The sequence below is a fragment of the Convolutriloba macropyga genome, chromosome 8, assembly GCF_964194025.1.
Source record: "Convolutriloba macropyga chromosome 8, txConMacr16.3, whole genome shotgun sequence".
NCBI lineage: Eukaryota > Metazoa > Xenacoelomorpha > Acoela > Convolutidae > Convolutriloba > Convolutriloba macropyga.
The window spans coordinates 41,010,851-41,032,751 of NC_134475.1; the positions used below are offsets into that span (position 1 = coordinate 41,010,851).

General features: G+C 33.9%; 1 protein-coding gene across 15 annotated transcripts in view; it reads right to left on the minus strand.

Moving 5' to 3' along the window:
* Nucleotides 1-5,226: 5,226 nt before the first annotated feature.
* Nucleotides 5,227-21,901, minus strand: part of LOC142344731 (potassium channel subfamily T member 1-like) — a 179,492-nt gene continuing 162,817 nt past the window's right edge. For 9 of the 15 annotated variants that reach the window (XM_075396618.1, XM_075396620.1, XM_075396621.1 and 6 more), the window contains 7 exons: nucleotides 17,869-17,913; nucleotides 16,744-16,994; nucleotides 15,966-16,113; nucleotides 9,792-9,939; nucleotides 9,195-9,492; nucleotides 5,729-5,932; nucleotides 5,228-5,421 (listed from right to left, as the gene is read on the minus strand). In XM_075396618.1, coding sequence (XP_075252733.1) covers nucleotides 5,281-5,421; nucleotides 5,729-5,932; nucleotides 9,195-9,492; nucleotides 9,792-9,939; nucleotides 15,966-16,113; nucleotides 16,744-16,994; nucleotides 17,869-17,913 — 1,235 coding nt within the window. In that variant the 3' untranslated portion in view covers nucleotides 5,228-5,280. Of the gene's footprint in view, nucleotides 5,422-5,728; nucleotides 5,933-9,194; nucleotides 9,493-9,791; nucleotides 9,940-15,965; nucleotides 16,114-16,743; nucleotides 16,995-17,868; nucleotides 17,914-21,901 lie in introns of all 15 variants that reach the window. The other 6 variants (XM_075396617.1, XM_075396619.1, XM_075396615.1 and 3 more) reach the window with 3 other exon arrangements.

Genomic DNA, 21,901 nt, shown 5'->3' on the forward strand with positions numbered 1-21,901 from the left:
AAAAACAATGAAAAATCTGTTCAATTGCCACTCAACGAACTCATGCACTACAATTTGAAGAGCATTATAATTTCAGTTCTTCTTTATTTCGAAGGCAAGAATGAGGTTGAAAATTTAATTTGGATTTTGAATCCCCCTAATGTATTTGTCTATTTAATAGTCATTACATAAACAACAAGATGTTTTCTTTTAATTGGCAGATTAGGAAAACAGTTGTGTTAACGAACCAATATTAGAGAGCAGATCAGCTTTTTCCCTCCTTTGGAAAAAATTCTTGAAAACTACGCCGCGTCACTAATAAGCGCAAAAAATGTGCAGATTAGCAGCTTCAATATGGCGGTAAAGCGCGTCTCAAAACGCATGTATTACGCTAGACTCCTTGTTTAAAGACTATTAAAAAAGTGAAGATAGAGCGCTGTTAAAACATTGCGCTCAAATGCCAATCACCGTTTATTAAAAGATATATAGAAACAAAACAATTATAACAAAAAAGATAGAAGCATAAAAAGAGACAGAAGTAGATGAAAAACAACAATTACCCTATTTTTGGGCCTAGAATATTGTAGTTGTTTTTGACACCAACTTCGCCACACGAACCCACGCCCCTCGCTCAACAGCCATCAGACTTATCCGTTACGCTACCGATGCATGTGGCTACTGAACACTCAACTTTGGAGGAAAAACCACCGTTAAAAAAACGAGATTAAAAATGAAGGCTAAAAGAGAGGAAAAAATAATTGCTACAAAGAATTACCCTTTTTAATCCCATTCGAGAACAAGAATCGATTGAGGTCGCAACAATTGCTTTCGAACGCCAAGCATGGTGAAGATTAGAAAATTTTATGGCTACAAAAAGAAAGGTACCCGATACGGGTTCGAAGCCATAACCCTTTCATTAGCATGCCTCCATCTTACCTACTGCGCTATAACTACTACTAGCCACCGTTTCTCACAATTGCTTTTATGTTATCAATAAATTTGTTTCAGATTGAGAGCAACTAATCTATACCAAAAAGCGTGAAAAACTTACTTCGAAGCGGATACTTTTTTAGAAAAGCGCAGAATCTGCAAAACTAAAATTCTGCAAAAAATAGGGGCGATTACAAAACTTCGTTCGGGAGCATTTCAAAAACACGTAGCCCACAGGAAGGTAAAGCCTCCCTCTGGGCGAGCATACTTTCCAGCCCTCATAGCCTCGTGGTAACCGGACCTGACTAACATTCTTTTATCCCGTGATCGGTTCTCAGCCATCTACTTTGAGCCATTTAAGTCAATGGCCTCTCGCAATATGTTTGCTTAAGAGTGCTGCTCAATGCGGCTATTACACACGCGCGCCGAGAAGTCCCTTAAACAAGCAAAAAATTTGTCCCATTTCAGAGCTCACGCGTTTAATATATAAGATGAAACAGTATTTATATATGAAAAACAGAGGATAAATTCTAAACAGGGTATTAAACAATTAGCAAATAGTATAAAAACACCTCTATCTGTCAATCAATCTATCTGTAAAAATTTCTTTAAATCAATGACTCTGAAAAAATGCAGTCCAATTGAAAAAATTTTTCCAAAACTGATTTTAATTTTTTTCTGAACTGATTATTCAGGCAAATTTAAAATTTTTCAAAAATTTCTGCCTTATTCCCCTCGGTAAATTTGCTCTCTCTTGAATTTCATGAAAAACATCAAATTCATTGTCCCCAGAGAAAAAATTAGAGCACAATTAATCTATTTTGATTCTATATATGTTCCAAATTGTGTTGAAATTTAGACAAGAAAATGACGTTTCAAAAGATAGTGGTAATTTGTATCTGCAAGATTCTAACCGAAGCTAAATTTTGAAATTCCTTGTGAAGAAGCAAATTTACACAACTAAAATTTTCTCAGGAGCTTCTGGAGCTAACATTTAATGCTTCGCCCCATGGCAGCACAAAATGCTTGGAAAAACTGTTCTGTTATTCACCATTGACCAGTATTTTTTTTAATTTCTAATTTTGTTGATAGCAATTTTAGGGTTTTATTATGAGAAATATCTAGCCATAGTGAAGTATGAACAGACAGTTTTCTCAAAAAATTTCAATGCTTTTGAATTTTAGACGTTGTTTGGCAGCATATAACATGTTTTGGATAATAGAAAATCTCAATGGCTTTTCATTGAGAAATAAATGAACTTATTTAATGTTTTAAGTTGATAGCTAATGGCTTTCTCCACTTTGAATTTACTTGTTTTTGAAAAAAAGCGTTTTTAACTTTGCTCTCGGCTTTTGTTCGTTCTTTGTCTACTTGTTAAATATTTTCATTAAGGACAGGTCCCATATTTTTCTAGTGAAGCACAAGTTCAAGTTTTATCTGATGCTATTTTGTCTTTGTTATTACAGTTACTTGTATAAAAAAGACTGAGTTCTGATCGTGATCAAATTTTGTTGTTGTTATTTGACTATGTTTTTTGTCTTGTCTCGTAGTCTTGTTAATGGCAGGTCTTATCTGCTTTCCAATGGGGCATTATCTAAATAGTTTAAAGGTTCGACTTTAGAGAAATTCTCATCACTAATAATATTCAAACTGAATTCACATCTCTCTGTCATCGTCAAGTGGTAGCCAATTATGTCAAAAATATGAATGAGGTGGGTCAGAAAGTTGTGTGGCCGCACACCTGCGAGCGCACATTTTTTGGATCAGAAAATTGTGCGACCGCCCATTTTTTGAAATTTTGGGAAAATCCGTTGCCATGCTCTCTGCGCTTTTTCCAAATTTTTCTAGCCAGAAATGTTATGAGCAAATGCTGGACAACAAGCAGTTTACCCTATTAAATATTGACAAAGGTAAAAGAAAATTCATTCGGTTGATATTTTCCTGACAATCTTCACCATCTTCTCGCCATATTTTATACAAAGTTTATAGTAATACTTATTTTCATGCCGCGGTAGATAGACGAAAATCTGATGCTGGCACCTATATGTACGCAACAATTTTCGACAGAATAATTTCTCTTGCTGAAATAGTGCCCGATGGTTCTAGTATAAAATGACTCAGTGACACGGACAAACCTCGTAGAACTGAGGTGAAATTTGATGAAATTGCCGCTAAACATCGACAAAGAGTAAAAACTTGCACACTGGAGTAGTTCCTATAGGTTTCATTCCACAAGTCTATTTCCGCAAGATTATTTTGACGTCGTTTTTATTTGGAATCTAATGAACTAAATATGACAACACAAATTCATTTTTCTACATGCATAGTTGTTCAGCTTCTACAGTAATAAGCGAATAGAGAGATGGAAACAGTTGCTGACAGAGTTTCCAGATCTAATCTGTTTCGGGCTACATACGTGTTCCCAAATAATTGCAATTTTTTGGCTCAAATAATCGGAAAATATGCTCTCTCTTGAATTTGATGAAAAACATCAAATTCATTGTCCACAGAGAAAAAATTAGAGCACAATTAATCTATTTTGATTCTATATATGTTCCAAATTGTGTTGAAATTTAGACAAGAAAATGACGTTTCAAAAGGTAATTTGTATCTGCAAGATTCCAACCGAAGCTAAATTTTGAAATTCCTTGTGAAGAAGCAAATTTACACAACTAAAATTTTCTCAGGAGCTTCTGGAGCTAACATTTAATGCTTCGCCCCATGGCAGCACGAAATGCTTGGAAATACTGTTCTGTGATTCACCATTGACCAGTATTTTTTTTTTAATTTCTAGTTTTGTTGATAGCAATTTTAGGGTTTTATTATGAGAAAGATCTAGCTATAGTGAAGTATGAACAGACAGTTTTCTCGAAAAATTTCAATGCTTTTAAATTTTAGACGTTGTTTGGCAGCATATGACATGTTTTGGATAATAGAAAATCTCAATGGCTTTTCATTGAGAAATAAATGAACTTATTTAATGTTTTCAGTTGATAGCTAATGGCTTTCTCCACTTTGAATTTACTTGTTTTTGAAAAAAAGCGTTTTTAACTTTGCTCTTGGCTTTTGTTCGTTCTTTGTCTACTTGTTACATATTTTCATTAAGGACAGGTCCCATATTTTTCTAGTGAAGCACAAGTTTAAGTTTTATCTGATGCTATTTTGTCTTTGTTATTACAGTTACTTATGAAAAAAAGACTGAGTTCTGATCGTGATAAAATTTTGTTGTTGTTATTTGACTTTGTTTTTGTCTTGTCTTGTAGTCTTGTTAATGGCAGGTCTTATCTGCTTTCCAATGGGGCATTATCTAAATAGTTTAAAGGTTCGAGTTTAGAGAAATTCTCATCACTAATAATATTCAAACTGAATTCACATCTCTCTGTCTTCCTCAATTGGTAGCCAATTATGTCAAAAATGTGAATGAGGTGGGTCAGAACGTTGTGTGGCCGCACACCTGCGACCGCACATTTTTTGGATCAGAAAATTGTGCGACCGCCCATTTTTTGAAATTTTGGGAAAATACGTTGCCATGCTCTCTGCGCTTTTTCCAGATTTTTCTAGCCAGAAATGTTATGAGCAAATGCTGGACAACAAGCAGTTTACCCTATTAAATATTGACAAAGGTAAAAGAAAATTCATTCGGTTGATATTTTCCTGAGAATCTTCACCATCTTCTCGCCATATTTTATACAAAGTTTATAGTAAATACTTATTTTCATGCCGCGGTAGATAGACGAAAATTTGATGCTGGCACCTATATGTACGCAACAATTTTTGACAGAATAACTTCTCTTGCTGAAATAGTGCCCGATGGTTCTAGTATAAAATGACTCAGTGACACGGACAAACCTCGTAGACCTGAGGTGAAATTTGACGAAATTGCCGCTAAACATCGACAAAGAGTAAAAACTTTCACACTGGAGTAGTTCCTATAGGTTTTATTCCGCACAAGTCTATTTCCGCAAGATTATTTTGACGTCGGTTTTATTTCGAATCTAATGAACTAAATATGACAACACAAATTCATTTTTCTACATGCCCAGTTGTTTGATTAGCTTCTACAGTAAAAAGCGAATAGAGAGAAGGAAACAGTTGCTGACAGAGTTTCCAGATCTATTCTGTTTCGGGCTACATACGTGTTGCCAAATAATTGCAAATTTTTGGCTCAAATAATCGAAAAAAGGTTAGCGAGTAGCGCACAATTAGCGTAATTAGAGGTAATAATTAAACCATTGGAGTGAGAAATGTCGCTTTTTCTTGTTGCTAGCAGAATTAGTTTGTTTGCTTATTTGCCCGAGTTTGGAAATGGAAATAGAAGCCATAGCTTGGATGGAGAGTAAACAGGATTTGATAACCAGAAACAGAATAGGTCTAAGTTTTACTACACAATTGATACCAAATTGAAAAATGATGAGAACTCACGTTGAGCAACGTAAAAACTTGGGAGTTTTGTAGTATGCCAGATGTGAGGATTTTTCTGGACGTTTTACGACCAAATTTGGCTCCTTTATCCTGCATGCGTTGCAATAAACATTCACAAGTTTTGGAAAAAGAATTGGGAAGCATGAAGAGGTGAAGGGATTAGTGAACAGTTTCAGGTTCTGGGATCTGAAGGACAATAAAAATTTGATTTCTTTTAAATTAGAAAAACTTCCTTGTGAAAAGACATTAGATTCCTCAAATTGGCCACAATAAAACTAAATAGGCTTTAATTGGGATGATGAACATAATTATAATCCACAGTGACCCACACAGAACTCGGGGTTCTAGGTTGAGGTCTAGATCTTGTAAATCATCTAAAAAAGGAGAAATGTTGTACCGGGTCAATCTCCATGCTCCTATAGATTCCAATCGGGATCTCGAAGTACTTCTCAATCATCTCCTGGTAATACTCTGAGAAGGACATGGAAAAGGACTCAGTCCGGCTGTCAGATCCAGAGGAGTCATCGTCCCCTCCCCCGCCTACTGTCCTATTATTGGAGTTACCGTTATTGATATTTCCACACGTCTCTCCAACCACACGCTTAAGAAAGAACAATAAACATAACCGACAGATCGCCAAAAATAATCGCGATAGTTTCGTAGATCTACAGTCTCAAAAGAATATAAAAACAGACCGATAAAGAGAATCTTTTTTTTCTTTTTAATAGCCGCTGAGATATTTTGATTTAGAACTTGAATAACTTTTTTTGTTTCTTTTAGATGCTCTCAATTAACTTTCAATTAGAGTGACACACAACCAGTTGACCTTATCTCTTTCAATTAAATTTTAAAAAAGTCAATTTCATTTGAGGAAAGTCATTTTTGAGAGTGAGGTGAGTCACGTGTGACCAAAAACTCAACCACACAAATGAAAGCAATTAGCAGGACAATTCCTGAATAATAATCCATGGAATTGAATTAACTAGTGACTCGACAATTATTCTTTTACTGAAAAAAATTAATGAACTATTGACCCGACAACTAATATCTTTACAGCAACATGATAGTAAGCAAGTCAACGAAGCCCTTGAACCTATAAGCTCAAAAATGAACAAAAATCTAGAATCAATTAGAATATTATTCATGTTTAAGTTTTATAAAAACCCTTAAAAGTAACAACAGTTTTGAAAACTATTAACTCTATGCGTCCTTAAAATGAGTATATAACGTTGTGGGCATCAAGGACAGACAAAAGCAAAAAAGAGGCAATAACTGAAAAGTACTGGCAAGTTTCAGAGACTTTGAAAACCAGTGCTGTCAAACTGATAATTATCAATTTAAAACCCTTGAACACAGCAAATCATAAAATTTTAAAAATCATCAAATAAATTTTAGCACTTCTAATGGCTGAAAAAGGTACAACATAACTACAAATGATGGCAGGACTCTGAAATTCACTTATCCATTTTGAAAACAAATCGTATCCAAAAAACGTTAGATAAAAGTTGGAGCCCATAAAGTGTCTCAACTTATGCTCTAGAAGGCCAATAAGAATCTATTGTTGTTTTCCGAAAAGCAGTTGTAAAAATCGCAAAAATGTTTGCATTGAACTCAAGCTTATTAGGTTCACCTATTTTTTTTTTATAATTGAGCGATAAAAACTGCCATCAATGGTATAAAGTAATAAAACGGCAATAAGTAATGAAAAAAAACCTAGAAAACAGAAAAAATTTATGAAAAAGAAAAGCGTATCAGTTAAATAAAGAAGCCGAAATTTGAAACGATTAATTCAAAAAAATAAGGCACACCTTAACAACCGATGAGACTTGTCATTTAGAAGACTAAGAGATAAGACAACAAATTGAGCAATAAAAACTCGTCAACTTCAAAAATTCGATAATATTTTTCGAAAAAAGTGAAGGTGAAGGTCAAAGAATTAATCAGTTTCAATCAGAAGCAATTAACAAGATTAAGATAATTTATATCAGCAACCTATGAGACCTGTCACTAAAGTGATTAAAAGGTGAGACAACAAATAATCTCAAAAACAAATTATCTCCAAAAAAAGCGTGAGCAGATCTTAAAAAAAAGCCAGCGCACCAACTCAATCCAATTACTTCGGATTGTAAAAAAAAACGCTCTACAGGGAATAAGAATTGACGTCACGCGTTAAAAATTGCACGAGTAAATGCGCAAAAAGCAGATTTGAAGTGATCGTGACATCATATGATTGTAAAAAATCCTTGACATAGTCCATTGACAAGTCCAGAAATAAAATCCCCCCGAAATTTGAAATTACAAAAAACCTCAAATTCCAAATTTTCCCAGAAACATCAAACTATGATAGTCAACCCAAATGATAGGCACATTTGCATAAATAAAAAAAAATCTTAAAAGGAACTAAAAACTTTCTTCAGTTTACCTAAGTTTTAAAAACAATCAATAAGAACAATACTTCAGGCTCTCTGTCCTTTGAACGAGCAAAATCAGAATTTTTTGGCGTAAAAATAAGAAACACAAACAACTACAAATTAAAAACTTAAATCAAAAATTTATAATGTTCGGAGTCAAATTTTAAAAAAGGTATCTAAGTTAAGGGAATCTCCAAGTTTCCAAATTAACAAAAAATTAGCTAATAAAGTTAAGGGAATCTGTAGGTTTCCAAATTAACAAAAAAAAACTGATGAAATGACAACAAAAAACCGCTCTGAATCTCTGAGAGACTTGACCACAACAAAATTTGGAAAATTCAGAAATCAGTAAACACAGAAGTAAAATAATCGTTTTCACGACATTTGTTAGTTGAGTGTATACCAGATTAGTACCAGATGATATTTGTCATAATTGTCATAATGAGACGCTGTTACTAGACAAACCAAATGAAAAACAAAGGGGGACAAAAACTAAAAAGAAATCGGCATTTTTTCAAAATCATAAGAGCTTTGAAACAAATCATATGATCAATTTAAACCTCAATAGTGAATTCAATGAGTTTGGGTGATAAAACAACCAAAAGAACTGGGATTTTAAAAACAAGATCACTGGTTATTTTTTTAAAAAAACACGTTGTGACAAAGTATTGAAAACTTATATAACTAAAGAAGTTTCAATTACTTTGTCACAACGTGGTTTAAAAAAATAATTACAAACATTCTAGTGCAACCTAATAATGAGACTAAGGAACAGAACTACAAAAAAACAAACCTGGCAAAACAACAAATTACTGATATTATATGAGAGCAATTAGTATAACTCATATAGACCATTATGCGCCCTTTGATGAATCCAAAATTCAATTATGCATTATTATAATACAGGTATGATCTTTTGAATCCACTCGTTACAAAAATCAGGAGAAAAAGCAGCAAAAGGAGTCAAATTGCCGAATGAGAGAAAACATGCGCTTTAAAAAGCCGAAAATTTGTTCAAACACCAATTTCTCACATCACTTTAAAGTCAGTTTGAAAAAAGTTACACTTCAAACCTACTCCCTTTTTCACTCCCTTTATTATCCCAGCGTGACTAAAATCACCACACTAACTTGATTTCACATTGACATTACAAAGTCGAAAAAGTTTGAACATATCTTAAAAAAGACTCGTAGCGGTCTTTGGATTGCAAAAAACCGAAAATGGGCCAATAATATCCCAAGCTATCTTTTTTCAGCTAATAATAGTAGCCCCAGCTATCGCTTTCCGGCTATTAATTACGTAACTGTCTTATAGCATAGTTAAGAATTTTTTCTCTAACAATCTAGAACTTAAACTTTATTTTCGGATTGTTAATGGATTGCGTTCAACAACAATTGGCAAATAATGAGATCTGCATACAAAAACCTGAAATCCTCAACGACAAAAACTAACAAAAATGAGGGTTCCAGATCCGGCGTTCTGTTTCAACCCAATCAACAGGTAAATCACACTGATGATGTATGGCTTCACATAGCTCTGGTATAACAGAGTGTCGAGCATGCTGGTACTGATAGCAGAGCCAGACACGAATGCCGGTCGGAAGAGGTCTTGGTCTTGAGGAGTGGCTTCCAGGGCTTTCTTCTGGCTAAAGGAGATGTACTTGGGTGCATTCTGGCTGTAGTGGATTCCCAGAAATCGCATATTGGCAGGGTATGTCAGTTCTGTTATGATCTCCAGATCAGGGAACATCCTACAATGGTCAAACTGGATAAAGAATAACCTCAATTTCTGGTATCCCATGGTTTCTAGATAAAGCCTTTCCTACTATCTTGCAATAATTTGGCTACTCGTTTTTATGAGAAAAGTTTGTTCAAAAATTACTTCAAGTATGTATAAAAGTACAGTGATTGAATTTGAACAGCTCTGAAACGGTGCTCAAAAGGCAAAATGCCTCCTAGCATCCGTTCGGTACGGGGCTAAAACTACTAATACTGAAAACAAATGTATTATTATTTGGGACACAGTAGTATAATTGTCAGTTTTGTTGACCTTGAGAGGTAGTATACGTTGACAACAGAGCCACTGTCTGCCATGTAGGACTCCTCTGCAAATTTGCTGCTCTCTTTGTCCACTATGACCAGAGTCTCTGCCTGGGTCACCCCCGCCCTTATCAAGTCGTTCAAGGTCTCCATTCGTCCTGCAAACACACAAATATTTACAGCTGAACTTGTCTCTCTTGAGGTGAACAAATAAAAGGAAGCTTTGCTATCAGGTATATCACACTGATGATGTATGGCTTCACCTAAAAATAAATTGTGAAACCAACTTCCTAAGACATCCAATGGAGCATTAAACAATATTATATCCTCCGTTTCTCAATTCCAATCATACCAAAGATCTCATAAAGAAGTCATCGCTGTTCAAAAAATATCTGCAGCAGTATTTACTGTCAATATCGGTCTTCTATTTTTACACATTTTTTGTTTCCGAACTCTGAATTGTTATACCATATGTTGAAATTTGTACAATTACACAACTCATAACTTGAAGTCACGCTTAGTGGATCTACTCATATGTGGCTTATCCTTTTCCACGCCTGCTTTAATCAGGTCAAAAGAAACGATTCATCAAAACCACAAAACAAAACTATTCGATAAAATTATAAATCTATCTGTTCTCCTAATCTTTATTATTTTGTTGTACGCAATGCAATATTTGACATATTTTTTTCATTTTATATATCTTTCACTTCATTATATGCATTATAGAACATTGCTACTGTGCTCAACAAGAACAGGCTTGTTGAACTTCTTGGCTACTTTGGCTCTAATAAGTAATAATTACAGAAAACAATCCATAAATTATGATGGTTGATTGTAGTTGGGACTAAAATCTCAAATTGGAAGCCCGTTTTAGACCCTAGGGTATGATTTCGATGAATGTTGATACCCTATGCAAATCGCATCCCACAATAAAGGCTCAGATAATTTCCAGCAGTCGATAAACATCTGAGGACATTATTTGTTGCCACTTTCAACTCATTTATCAAGAGCAGCCGTTTGCCGTAATTATTGGTTTTCAGAACTGTAACAGTTAAGAAAACTGTCAAGCATCGTTACAAAAAACTATATTTAAACTGAAAATTGGAAAAGAACAGACTGTTTTCATTGCGTGGTTTTTGCTTACACCAGTATGCAAAAAATTTTGAAACTGAAAAGAAGGTATCATATTCTATACAGATACAAGCGACGACACAAACAAAATTTGTACGTAAATATAAAAACATTTACTCTTTAACAAAAAACTTTTCCTCCACAAAAACAAGAGAACAAAAGAGAATCAAATTCGACAAAGTTTTAATTAATTTTGTCTTAACAAAAAGTAGTTTTTAACATTCATGATGATTTTTTCTCCTTGCGGAAACATTTGTGGAAATATTCAGATCTAAGCGCTTATAACTGAAAAAATGCAAGTTGCAAATTGCAAACAGCCGCAGCTATTAAAAGCTGGCAAAGTTCATTTGGCAAAAACTAGCAAACACTAAACAAAAAACATAAGCTCTTGGATCACACGTTTATCGAAGTAGGCACTGTTTTCCGTCATCTTCATATAAAGCAAATATTTGATTAGGTTGTAAAAACTGATGAGTATCCATTTTAGTTTTATAGCAAAACTTGAGGCTTCACAAATCTTCAGAATGCTGAACATAACAAAAACTTCTGGGATAACGACAATCCGAACGTGGACTTTCATTGATCTCGAGGTATTTTCAGCTAAAACACACATAAATGTTTTAAACATAACTTATTGAGGAAAAATGCACTGGCAACTGAAATTATCCAGCGTCGCAGAAAAGCACGACACATAATCTAACCAATTGAAAGGCAAATTTGTATCACATCAGCCCAGCCATTTTTTGGTAAAACATACTTAGTTCAGTTGAAAAATTTTTGTCCATTCAAATAACATTTTGGTTTTAAGAATAAGTGAACCGAAAAACTCAATATATTTTGTTTCATTGAACGGGTTAAAAACAAGTGAATGAGAGCAAACTTACCACATGTTCGCTTCCTGATCCTTCTCGAGCCTTCAACTTATCTTATCACCCTATACTACTAAAATTGAAAAAAGCTTAGACTTAAGTAATAATCGATAACAATTTTCTGGAGTTTCTAAGGCGGAAGAAATGAAAGAGTAACTATGAATGAAGCAAATTGGTAGTGGACTGAACAACACCAAAAAATTCTTCCAGGTACAGGTCTAGGAGCACCTTTTTTTCAATCTTTGAAGAAAGATTTGGAACTAAAAATTTGTGAGTTTATAGAAAACACTGATGGTAACGTATTTCTAAAAACCATTTCAATGGTAAAAATTGTAAATGGTCACTTGAATAATCAGAAGATTTTATACCGGGCTACTTAATATCGGTGGCACTTAAATTGAAAGCAGGAAAAGGTGAATTTTTCTTTTCGGTAAAAAAGTATGAAATAGAATTTCTACGATAATGAGAAAAAAAAATGTCAAGCAGACTGATGTAAAAAATCTTTGTGTAACCATAGTTAATGAGCGCAGCTGTCTATTAGGAGTTGAATATCTGCTTTTTAAAACAGCCGAATAAAATAAATTTCTATAGAAACTGAGCAGGCTTCTTGTTGTTTTTGTGAATTCTCTAGGTGTTATCCATTTACAATATCCAGCCGAATTACTGAGCACAAATCATAACAACACATTCGTTATGTTAGAAAAACAGTTAGGTTGTAAACTAAAACAGTGTTATCATTGTTCGAAAATCATGAATATTCGAAATCAATTTGAATGTCTTTGGTTCTATGTACAACCGCCAATTAATGCAAATTAGTTTCATCAAAAAAAATTAGCAGTCGCAGACATTATTATAAAAATTTAAATGCGGAAATATCTTCAAGTTCTTAATAAGTAATCTGAAAATTTTTCATCATATCCATGTAATTATGCGGCTATAAAAGAAATCTAACTTTTTTGTCCAACATAATGTTGAAAACAACGAAAATAAAACTTTTCGACAAATTTGACGGCGAGAACTCAAGTTTTAAAGGTTTTCAAGGACGCAAAAATTTTCGTTTGTTTACTAATTGCATTAAAATTATGTTCTCTGTATCCATCACGATTGTGAAAAAGCAAAAACACTTTTTGAAATCACAAAAACATTTGAACAGGTTTGAAAACAACAACCATTGTCACTTTTTTCAACACTTAGCAGCCTCTAAAGAAATAGAAGTTCAGCAAACGCACTGATTTGCATTTTCTCAAGCAAACTTAGAAAGTAATTGGCAAAATTAGAAGAAACCAAACAATTTGTACGTTTACAAGTAAAAGAAATGTTTTTATGTCGATTATACATTTTACTGATGAAGTCACCAAATAGTTCTCAAAAAATAGCAGAAAACTTTTCTGGAAAAATATCTACACCGGAAATCACGAAATGATACAAAATTAATGGTGTCGATTACGTGAAACTTTTTTTACTTTGGTAAAAATTCTGGTTTTATTTTTGTTTTATGCTTTTGTGCTATATCAGGACAGGATATAGTAAACAATCTAAATCTGACGAAACAAAAAGTTTTTCGGTTCAAAACTGTGGTGAAAGTTGAAGAAAATTGATTTTTATTACCTCAACTAGTTAGATAGTAAACAAAGTCAACGTTGCGAAAACGCTTGCAGTGTTCGCTTAAGAAGCATTCTTCTTCAAAGTTTATTTTATTTTTTCCGAATTTCCATATTGCAACAAAATGGCTGTTTATTCCTAGTAATAGTTTTTTTGGCACTTTCCTCAAATCGCTGCTTTTCCTGTTTTTTTGTCGCTGAATGTCCTTTAAAGAACCAATCCGCTCATTTCAATTCAAATAAAAATTTGTAGTGAGGACGGTCTACAAACTAAAAAAACTGCCAAAAAAGTGCCTATGTTTTACGTATCCAAAAGTCTTCATTGATTTGAATTTCCTACTGTTTTTTTGTTCAAGCAAAAAATTACTACATCTCCACTTTTCTTCAACCTTTTCGTTTTCAATTAAAAATTAGGGGAACAATAAAGCAACGAATTGCTAAAAATCTAAAAACACCTGAGGCATCAAGAACAACCAACAGGAAATTGAATTGAAAATATACTTTCATATTTAGCAATTTTATTCTTTTGTTCTCGACAGAAATATCCTATAAGTGATCAATCCTGTGGCACTTTAATCAAATCCATTTTCATACGAATTATTGGAGGTAGGTTTGAGATTCAGTGTAGATTCGCATCGAAAATTATAAAAGGTATTTTTTAAAGAAAATCGGAAAAGTTTGGATGTATCTCTCTCTTAACTCATAAAACTTGAAAAATGTTCGAATATCTCTGCCGCAGAATACAATTTTTATGTTAAAGAAGCCCTAGATTGAACGGAAAATTTTCTGTTCGAGTAGCTGGAATAACCAACAAAGCGATAAGAAAACATTTCTTCAACATTATTTTTTTCTTTCTTTTTCTCTACGCAAGTTTTATCTTTAGGTTTCTTGTACATAAGGAGAATCAGAGGTGTTCCATCGGACATATGTTTTGGCAAATAAAATCACAGAAAACAATTAAAAAAGTCCTAAAAGTTCGTTGAAGGTTTCAAATTTTAATTTTAATAATTTAATAAATTTTTATCTTTTTGATACCAGTGTTCCATAAAGTTTTTTTCCGTTATAGTAAAATGGAAAATTTAATGCAGTACAACAATTAAGCCAGAAATGGAAACTTACGGGAAGATAAAGGTAAAAATGTTAAAAAACGATAGTCATTTATTTCCAGTTTTTTGTCTTTGGAATTTTTCTAATGAAATTTTCTCATTGTTTTTTTTTCAAACAATTTTGTCAAATCAACTACAATAATAAACATTTAGTTTGATGAACTGAACAAAAACTTTTCCTTTTCCTGTTTGCCTTTTTAACAGCTCCCCTTTTCCAAGCTGAAATATAAATAGTTTGTTGTTAAATTAATAATTAATCTCCAAAGTTTAAAAAAATCTTTTTCTTTTTCTCGACGATGCGTAAACAAAAAGATAAAAGGGGCAACTTCATACATTTTTCACCATTTTGAAAAAGATTGATCAAGATTTGGGACTTCATCTCAAGCTATGTCACGCTTATCTCAAGCACAATCTACATTCGATTGTTCTCTCAACCTTCTAATACTCCCACTACAATAGCGCACATCCGATTTCATAGGTTGAAATTATCTTGTATCTCTTTTTCGCGGTTAAATTTAAGAGATCAGCGTCTGGGCCCATGTGTTACAATTATTGTGGTTGTTCGACATACTGCAACCTCAAAATGTTAAAAAGATATAATACTATAATTAGTATTATATCTTTTTTTTAATATTACGAGGTTGCTGATTATTCAGCGCTATTCTTGCATATTTTTAACCCTACTTTTCCAACGATGAAATTTTGTAAGATTAGCGGTAAATTTTGCGGTGAGTTTTTATAAGAACTGCTTTTTTAGCGATGAAAATTTTTTCACCGCATAAGCGGTAAAAAATTTTTTTACGCTTTAAAGTTGTTTTTACCGCATTCATCGTATTGAGCGCAAAACTTACACTTTTTAGTCAAATTCACCGCTAATCGTACATCTGTTAGCAATTTTCAGCGGTGAGTCATTGATCCGGGCGGACCAATTTTTTGATTGTTCAACTGACATTTGTTGTAGCATGTCCTCAATTTCTTAAGTTCAATACTCCATCGACAATTCTTATTTTCAGCGACAATTTATTTTCTCTATGTTTCTAAAAAAGGAGCTCGCCAATTCCAGAGCAACTGATATCGATCCAGCCAAATTCCAGAACACGTTTTTTGTCCAGCCAAATTCTAGGACGGTTGTTTTAGTTCCAGCCAAAGTCCAGCACATCACATTAGGTCCAAACAAATTCGTTTGAAACCCAATATCAGGTCTCGACTAGGGAAGTGTTTAAAAATGCATAACTTCTGCGAAAATTGACCAAAAATCGATTCGAACAAGCGGTTTTTTACGTGCAAGTTTGTTGAACATCGCACCAACTTCTCTGTGCAACACCGATCTTGGGTACCTTTTACGTTCTCACGGTTCCTCAAAGCTTCTCTGTAGCCAAGTGCATGTTGAGTTTCCTGTTAGGTTGAGCTGATGCACAATTTAGATGGGTTGTTCTCTCTCAATTTTCTAACAGTTTTGAAGTGTAGTACTAACCTATGCAGTAGTACACGAGAGGGTAGTAGCTAATGGCAGCCAAGAAGTTCACGTCTGGGTTGTTTTCAGTCATAATGATGATTGGGGTGAGGGCAGCCCTCTCTCTGCAGTGGTGTCTCAATGGGACTATGAAGTTGCAGATGGCCACCTGCAATGAAACATTCCCTCAATGAACAACTACATCATTGAGTGAGAGAACCGATAAAAACGATAATTAAAATTCCTCTATTCTAGGAAATCTTTCACGCGTCATTACATTCGGGAAGTAAGCATCGAACACATGTAAGACGTGATTTGCTGAAATAATAATAAAAATGAACTTTCAAGATCTAACAGTAAAATATAGAAAACATAAACCGACTAAAGTCGGACAAATTGCTCACGATCGACATGAGGGGAAATTTAATTAAGAGGGGGCTGTAACATAGAAGTGATATCGAATAAATCTAAAACAAAACGGCCATGCGAAAAAAATGACTCGCTTGTTTACAATAATTGCGTTAAACTTTGTTCGAGAACAATTAATAAAGCTACATGATTAAGACTTGCGGGCGAATTGTAAGCACAAATGTTTTTGTCTGCCTTGTTTCCAAAAAATTAAAAACAACCAATCAGAATAGCCCAAAACTGGACAAAGAAGAAATTTAAAAATTTAAGCAGAAATATCGCAAATAAGGAAATATGAATTTTTTTAAATGTTCATTGAAACTTTCAAATATGGAACAAGTTGTCGTTTCTGATGGGGGGAGGGGTTGCAATTGGGAGTAATTAATCTTACCGCTGGAACCTCAACACAGAGAATTGTGACTGGATTTTTGAAATTATGTTCAGCAGCGCATGTTCTTGGATCATGTTCACACGGCTTGAACAGATTGAGGCAACAGATCTTTCTGTTCTCAGGTAACAGATAGCAAATGGGTGCCTGGAAACAGGGATAGGGTGCGGTCGGGTACCCTTCTATGTAGGTTTCCTCGATACTCCCGGGCACCACGGACTCACGACGTTTTTTCATCGAAGTTATAACGACGTCTAAACAAGCGAGCAAATTGTTTACCAAATGGTGCGAACATTGTTTACAAAAAGAACATTTAAATAGAAAATGGGATAGAATTAGGTCACCCAGTTGTGCGAATGATAGCTGAAACCCCATAAATTATAACACATGATACGAAAATTGAAAGAGGCTCCCCTAGTCCACAGTTAATGTCAAGTATTTATACATTTGCATTTTTTTTTCGAATAATGAAAACGTTGCTCAAAGTTAAAATGCCAGATCTCTGCAGCGCCAGATTTTCCTATATACATTCCTAGATTCCAACCTTGCAAGTTTGTGATTCAAGCAAGGTTATGCGACTCTGCAGAAGTCACTTCGCAGTAGAGTCACGTAATTTATACAAAACCTATTTGCAAAAAGTAGATCATTCTTTTACAAAGTTTGCAAAATCAATATTTGCCAACTAGACATAACTTGTGGACTTGGGATTAGAACATGAATATGCGAAAGTCAAGAATGTTCCAAGATCTAGGCAGGTTCCATTCAAAATAGTGCAGTTGATTTTGTTTCAGGGGTAGTTTGGGTGTCGCTTTGCGGAGGTTGCTGCCTTTTCTCCCCATTTTGTAAATAAATCAAAATCTCTTTTTCTGATTCAATCGATAATGTTCACCGATTGCAGCATCAGCAGTAACAGTTAAGACTGTTTATTTTTCGTCGGTATTTTTAAATGATAGATTATTGATGAATGTTGTCAGTTTTAGATTTATTTTTTGGTTGATTGCGTGATCTTTTGCCAGCTGGGGGAAAAGACAGCAGAGTAAGATTGGAGTGCACTCTCTCCCCACCAAACCAGAGGACCATATACAGCGAGTATACTACACGTGTGACTGGTTGGTTAATAATAAGAACCTTGCACGAATTTCTGAGGCAGAAAATTCATGTTTGGGGGTCGCCCTGAAACATTAGTTGTCTCGTCAGTGGGTGGAGAAGAGTCCAAATATGAATGAATGACTGGTGAACAAAGCGTGTCATGAAAATTAGAACATATGCACAAAAACATATTGCTAAATTATTAGATTAGATATACACAAGTTTTATTTATTCAGCTATAGGTGTGTTCTACTTGAAGGAAGCCTTTGTAGAGTTAATTTTCTGAGTTTGAGTTAAAGCCGCTAACTCATTAATACTATATGATACAGCAAAAAATTGAAGTACAAAATTCCAATCCTACTGTTACCCAATCGAAGTGTGCATTATAATGACTAAAACCCACACAGATGATATTTGACCATGATGGGACTTGACCTCGTCTTTCATACTTCGTAGTTTACTTTATCTCAATGAATTTTGCAGTTCATTGTGTTTTTAGCGTTCCGTTCATTTACGAAATTAAGGGGACAATTCTAGTTAATGGTCAAAGTTAACCTCGTGGATGATTGTGCCAGATTGTGACACGCATTTCCCCAAACTTTTCATATTCAACAGTTTCACAAAATCGTTTTTAAACCCGCAAATTTTTGAACTCGCAAATTGTTTTATTTTATCCAGCTAGAATTCTTCAACTCATAACGTCTAGAATCTTACAAATCAAAGTTTTGTACAAATTTTTGGATCAAGGTTAGAGGTTCTTGTTTCAAAATGAAGCTTCAGTTCCACTTTATTCTGCTTCTTATTTTGTGTGTAATCACATTAAAAAGGAACTGGGTCTTCACTACTACACCAATAAATCCTAAGAGTGAGAAGATGTCATCGTGCATGTCTAATAAAAATGCGTATCCAAAAAAGAAGATCATTTTTACCTGCCTGTTTAGGAATTTTCTTTACTCCTTGGTTGTCATTAGATTTCTTTTGTTCTTGTCAGGTGACGTAGAATTAAACCCAGGGCCACCTCTCAATTACACGCAGTTTACCACCTTAATGAAAAAATACAACGATCAAGTAAATTTTCTACATCAAAATTGTCAAAGCGTGCTTGGACAATGGTTGCTCCTTAAGAATTTTCTATCTGACCTAGGTGACAATTGTATTTCGGGCTTCTCAGAAACGTAATTGAAATCAGTTAACGATATTCCGTTTTGGTCGATACACTTAGTGTCCTTCAGATGCAACCGACATACTGATCTTCAAGAGGAAAATAAAGGCGGTGGTATTCTTTTGTTCGTTCCAAAAAAGTTTCATCCAAAAGCACGAAATGATCTAGAGACAATGTCAAAAGACCATTTTGAAAGTGTTTGGGTAGAGTGTAAAATAAATAAAAAGCCCGAGTTGATAAATTTGGCTTACTGTCCAAAAAAACAACTAATAAATTTGTTTTTGGAAGAGCTAGCCCTGGGTTTAGATAGAGCAGCGACTGAAAATAAAAAAATTTTTCTACTAGGTGAGTACAACCTTAATTACTTTAATTGCAATGAAAGAAATCTCCTAAAAACTCTGATCTTGCCGTACGGTTTACTGAATTCAAATAAAACTTTAGCAACAAGAGAAACATCAAGAACGAAGTCGCTAATAGACTATGTTATATGCGAAAATTTTCTTAGTTCCCAGACACTAGACTCGATTCTAAAAAGTGATCACTTAGCCAAGCTTACTTTAATTAGTGAAACCGTTAAAAATAAAAAAGAAGCTATCAAAAAATTGTGTTTGATAAAACAAACTACTCTAAAAATGCTTTTTCCCTAGATGTTGGAAGGATAAATTGGAGATCATTTTATTTATCAGAAAATCCAGAAATCATGTATAAAAACTTTTGCTCGTCATTGAAAACGGTAATTAAAAAGCATGCTCCACAAAAGACCGTCTTCATACGCCATGACAAGCCTAAACTAACGCTACATCAACAATGAATATCAAAAAACACAGTAAAAAAGTTTGCAAAGACATCAAATAATAACAACAAAAGTGTTTTGAAGCAAGAAAAATGAAAAACATCTGCTAGATGTGTTTCAAAACTTAAAAAGTGCAAGAGAAAGGTGGAATTTTACCAAAGAAATCAGAATCGGTGAAAAAACACAGACAGAAATACCAAGACTCAAAAACAGTTTTCGAACGGTTTTGACCAATGGAAATGATATTGCCAATCTTCTCAACTATAAATTTTCAGCGTTAGGTGAATATTTTGGTAAAAAAGAACAGTATCAATTTTGTGATAATCCGGCACGCCACAGTAACAAATTTATATTCAGGTATACGACAACCAAGGAGATATTTGATATTCTCAACAACTTAAATGTTAAAAAACCGTTGGGTCCATCACTCATTCCAGCTTGGGCTTTAAAAGATGCAAGAGAACACATAGCTGAACCTCTCTGTTTTTTGTTTAACCAATTCTTAACTGAACAACGCTTTCCTGACCACGTGTTGCCTGTGTTGCCTCTTTTCGCGTGACCACGTGTTGCCTCTTTCCAAGAAAGATGATCCTGAAGATCTGATAAATTTTCGACCAATTTCGCTTACTGGAGCTCTGGGTAAAACTTTCGAAATCCTTCTTCGAGATCAAATATTAGCTTATTTAGAGAAGAATAAGTTGCTAGCAATTCTAAAATCTTATCTAGAAAACCGTGTGCAAAAAATCAAATTCTCGAAGTATGAATCAAATTGGATAGCACTTAACCGTGGAGTACCACAAGGTACTGTGCTAGGCCCACTGCTTTTCAGCATATATGTGAATGATATGAAAGATGATACTGATGTCAATTCTAATATAAGCCAGTACGCTGATGATACTTTTATCGTTTGCAGTGGAAAAACATTTTCTGAATCAAAGTTACTTCTTGAAAAAAGTATTGCTAAACTCATTCTCTTTTTCAGGAAAAATGAGTTAAATGTAAATGAAAGCAAATCCGAATTCATTAGTTTTGGAGCCCCTGAGAGAAACAAAATCGAAGAAATAGTTGTTAACGGATGTACAGTTCTCGAGAAAAAAATTGTGAAAAACTTGGGAGTTCATATTGACTGTAATCTTTCTTTCGATGAAGAAATAAAAAATGTACCAAGAAAAATGGCTGTTGGCATAAAGGTCATTTACTCCATCAAAAATAAATTTCCTGAAAAAACTAGATCTGCTTTACTGAACGCTCTTGTTTTAAGTCATCTGCATTACCCAATTGTTCTGTTCTCAGGTCTTAAAAAATCACTTCGAGTTACTCTAAATAAACAATTGAACTGGGGAATAAAATCATGTTTCAATAGAACCAAATTTGACAGGACCACTGATCTCAAGATCAAACACAAAATCTCACGAGTAGAATACCTCATAAATTATCGGGTTATTATATATTTTATAAAGCTTCTAAAAGCTGATCTACCAGCTTTCGATGAACTCAAACTAGCCACCCTAAGTGCTAAATTGAATGACCGTACAAACAAGCTGTCATTTGGAGCAAACCAAAAAACGAATATAATGCAAAACTGTTTCTCAAAAAAAGCAATTGACTGGTATAACGGTTTGCCTCTCACCTTGAGGCGGAATATACCTAAAAAGCGGGCTCTCAAAACTACAATAAAAAATCATTTCTGGAATGAGTTTCTAAAGGACCCAACGGTTTCTGAATTGAATTCTAATCTCAAATTTTTCAAGTTCAATCTTAATTTGATTTAGTTTTAGGGCTTCTTTTAGTCTTCTATGAAATGTTAATTGGAGGATTAGCATTTTTTAAAATATTCTCTTTTCCCGAAAATGTTAATTGTAGAATTAGCATTTTTAAAAATTTTTCTCAATTATAATTCATCTCTCTTAATTTGTCGATATTTTAGCACATTGTAAATTTAATACAATTTTAAACTTTCACAATATGTGACGTTTGTTTCATTTATATTTCTTAACACTACATTGCCTTTAAACTATGTTCTGTATTTTATAATTCATACTCAAAGGAATTAACAATGTTTTTTTTTCTTTTTTTTTTCTAAAAAAACCATTATTTTTGAAGTAGCTACAACTTCT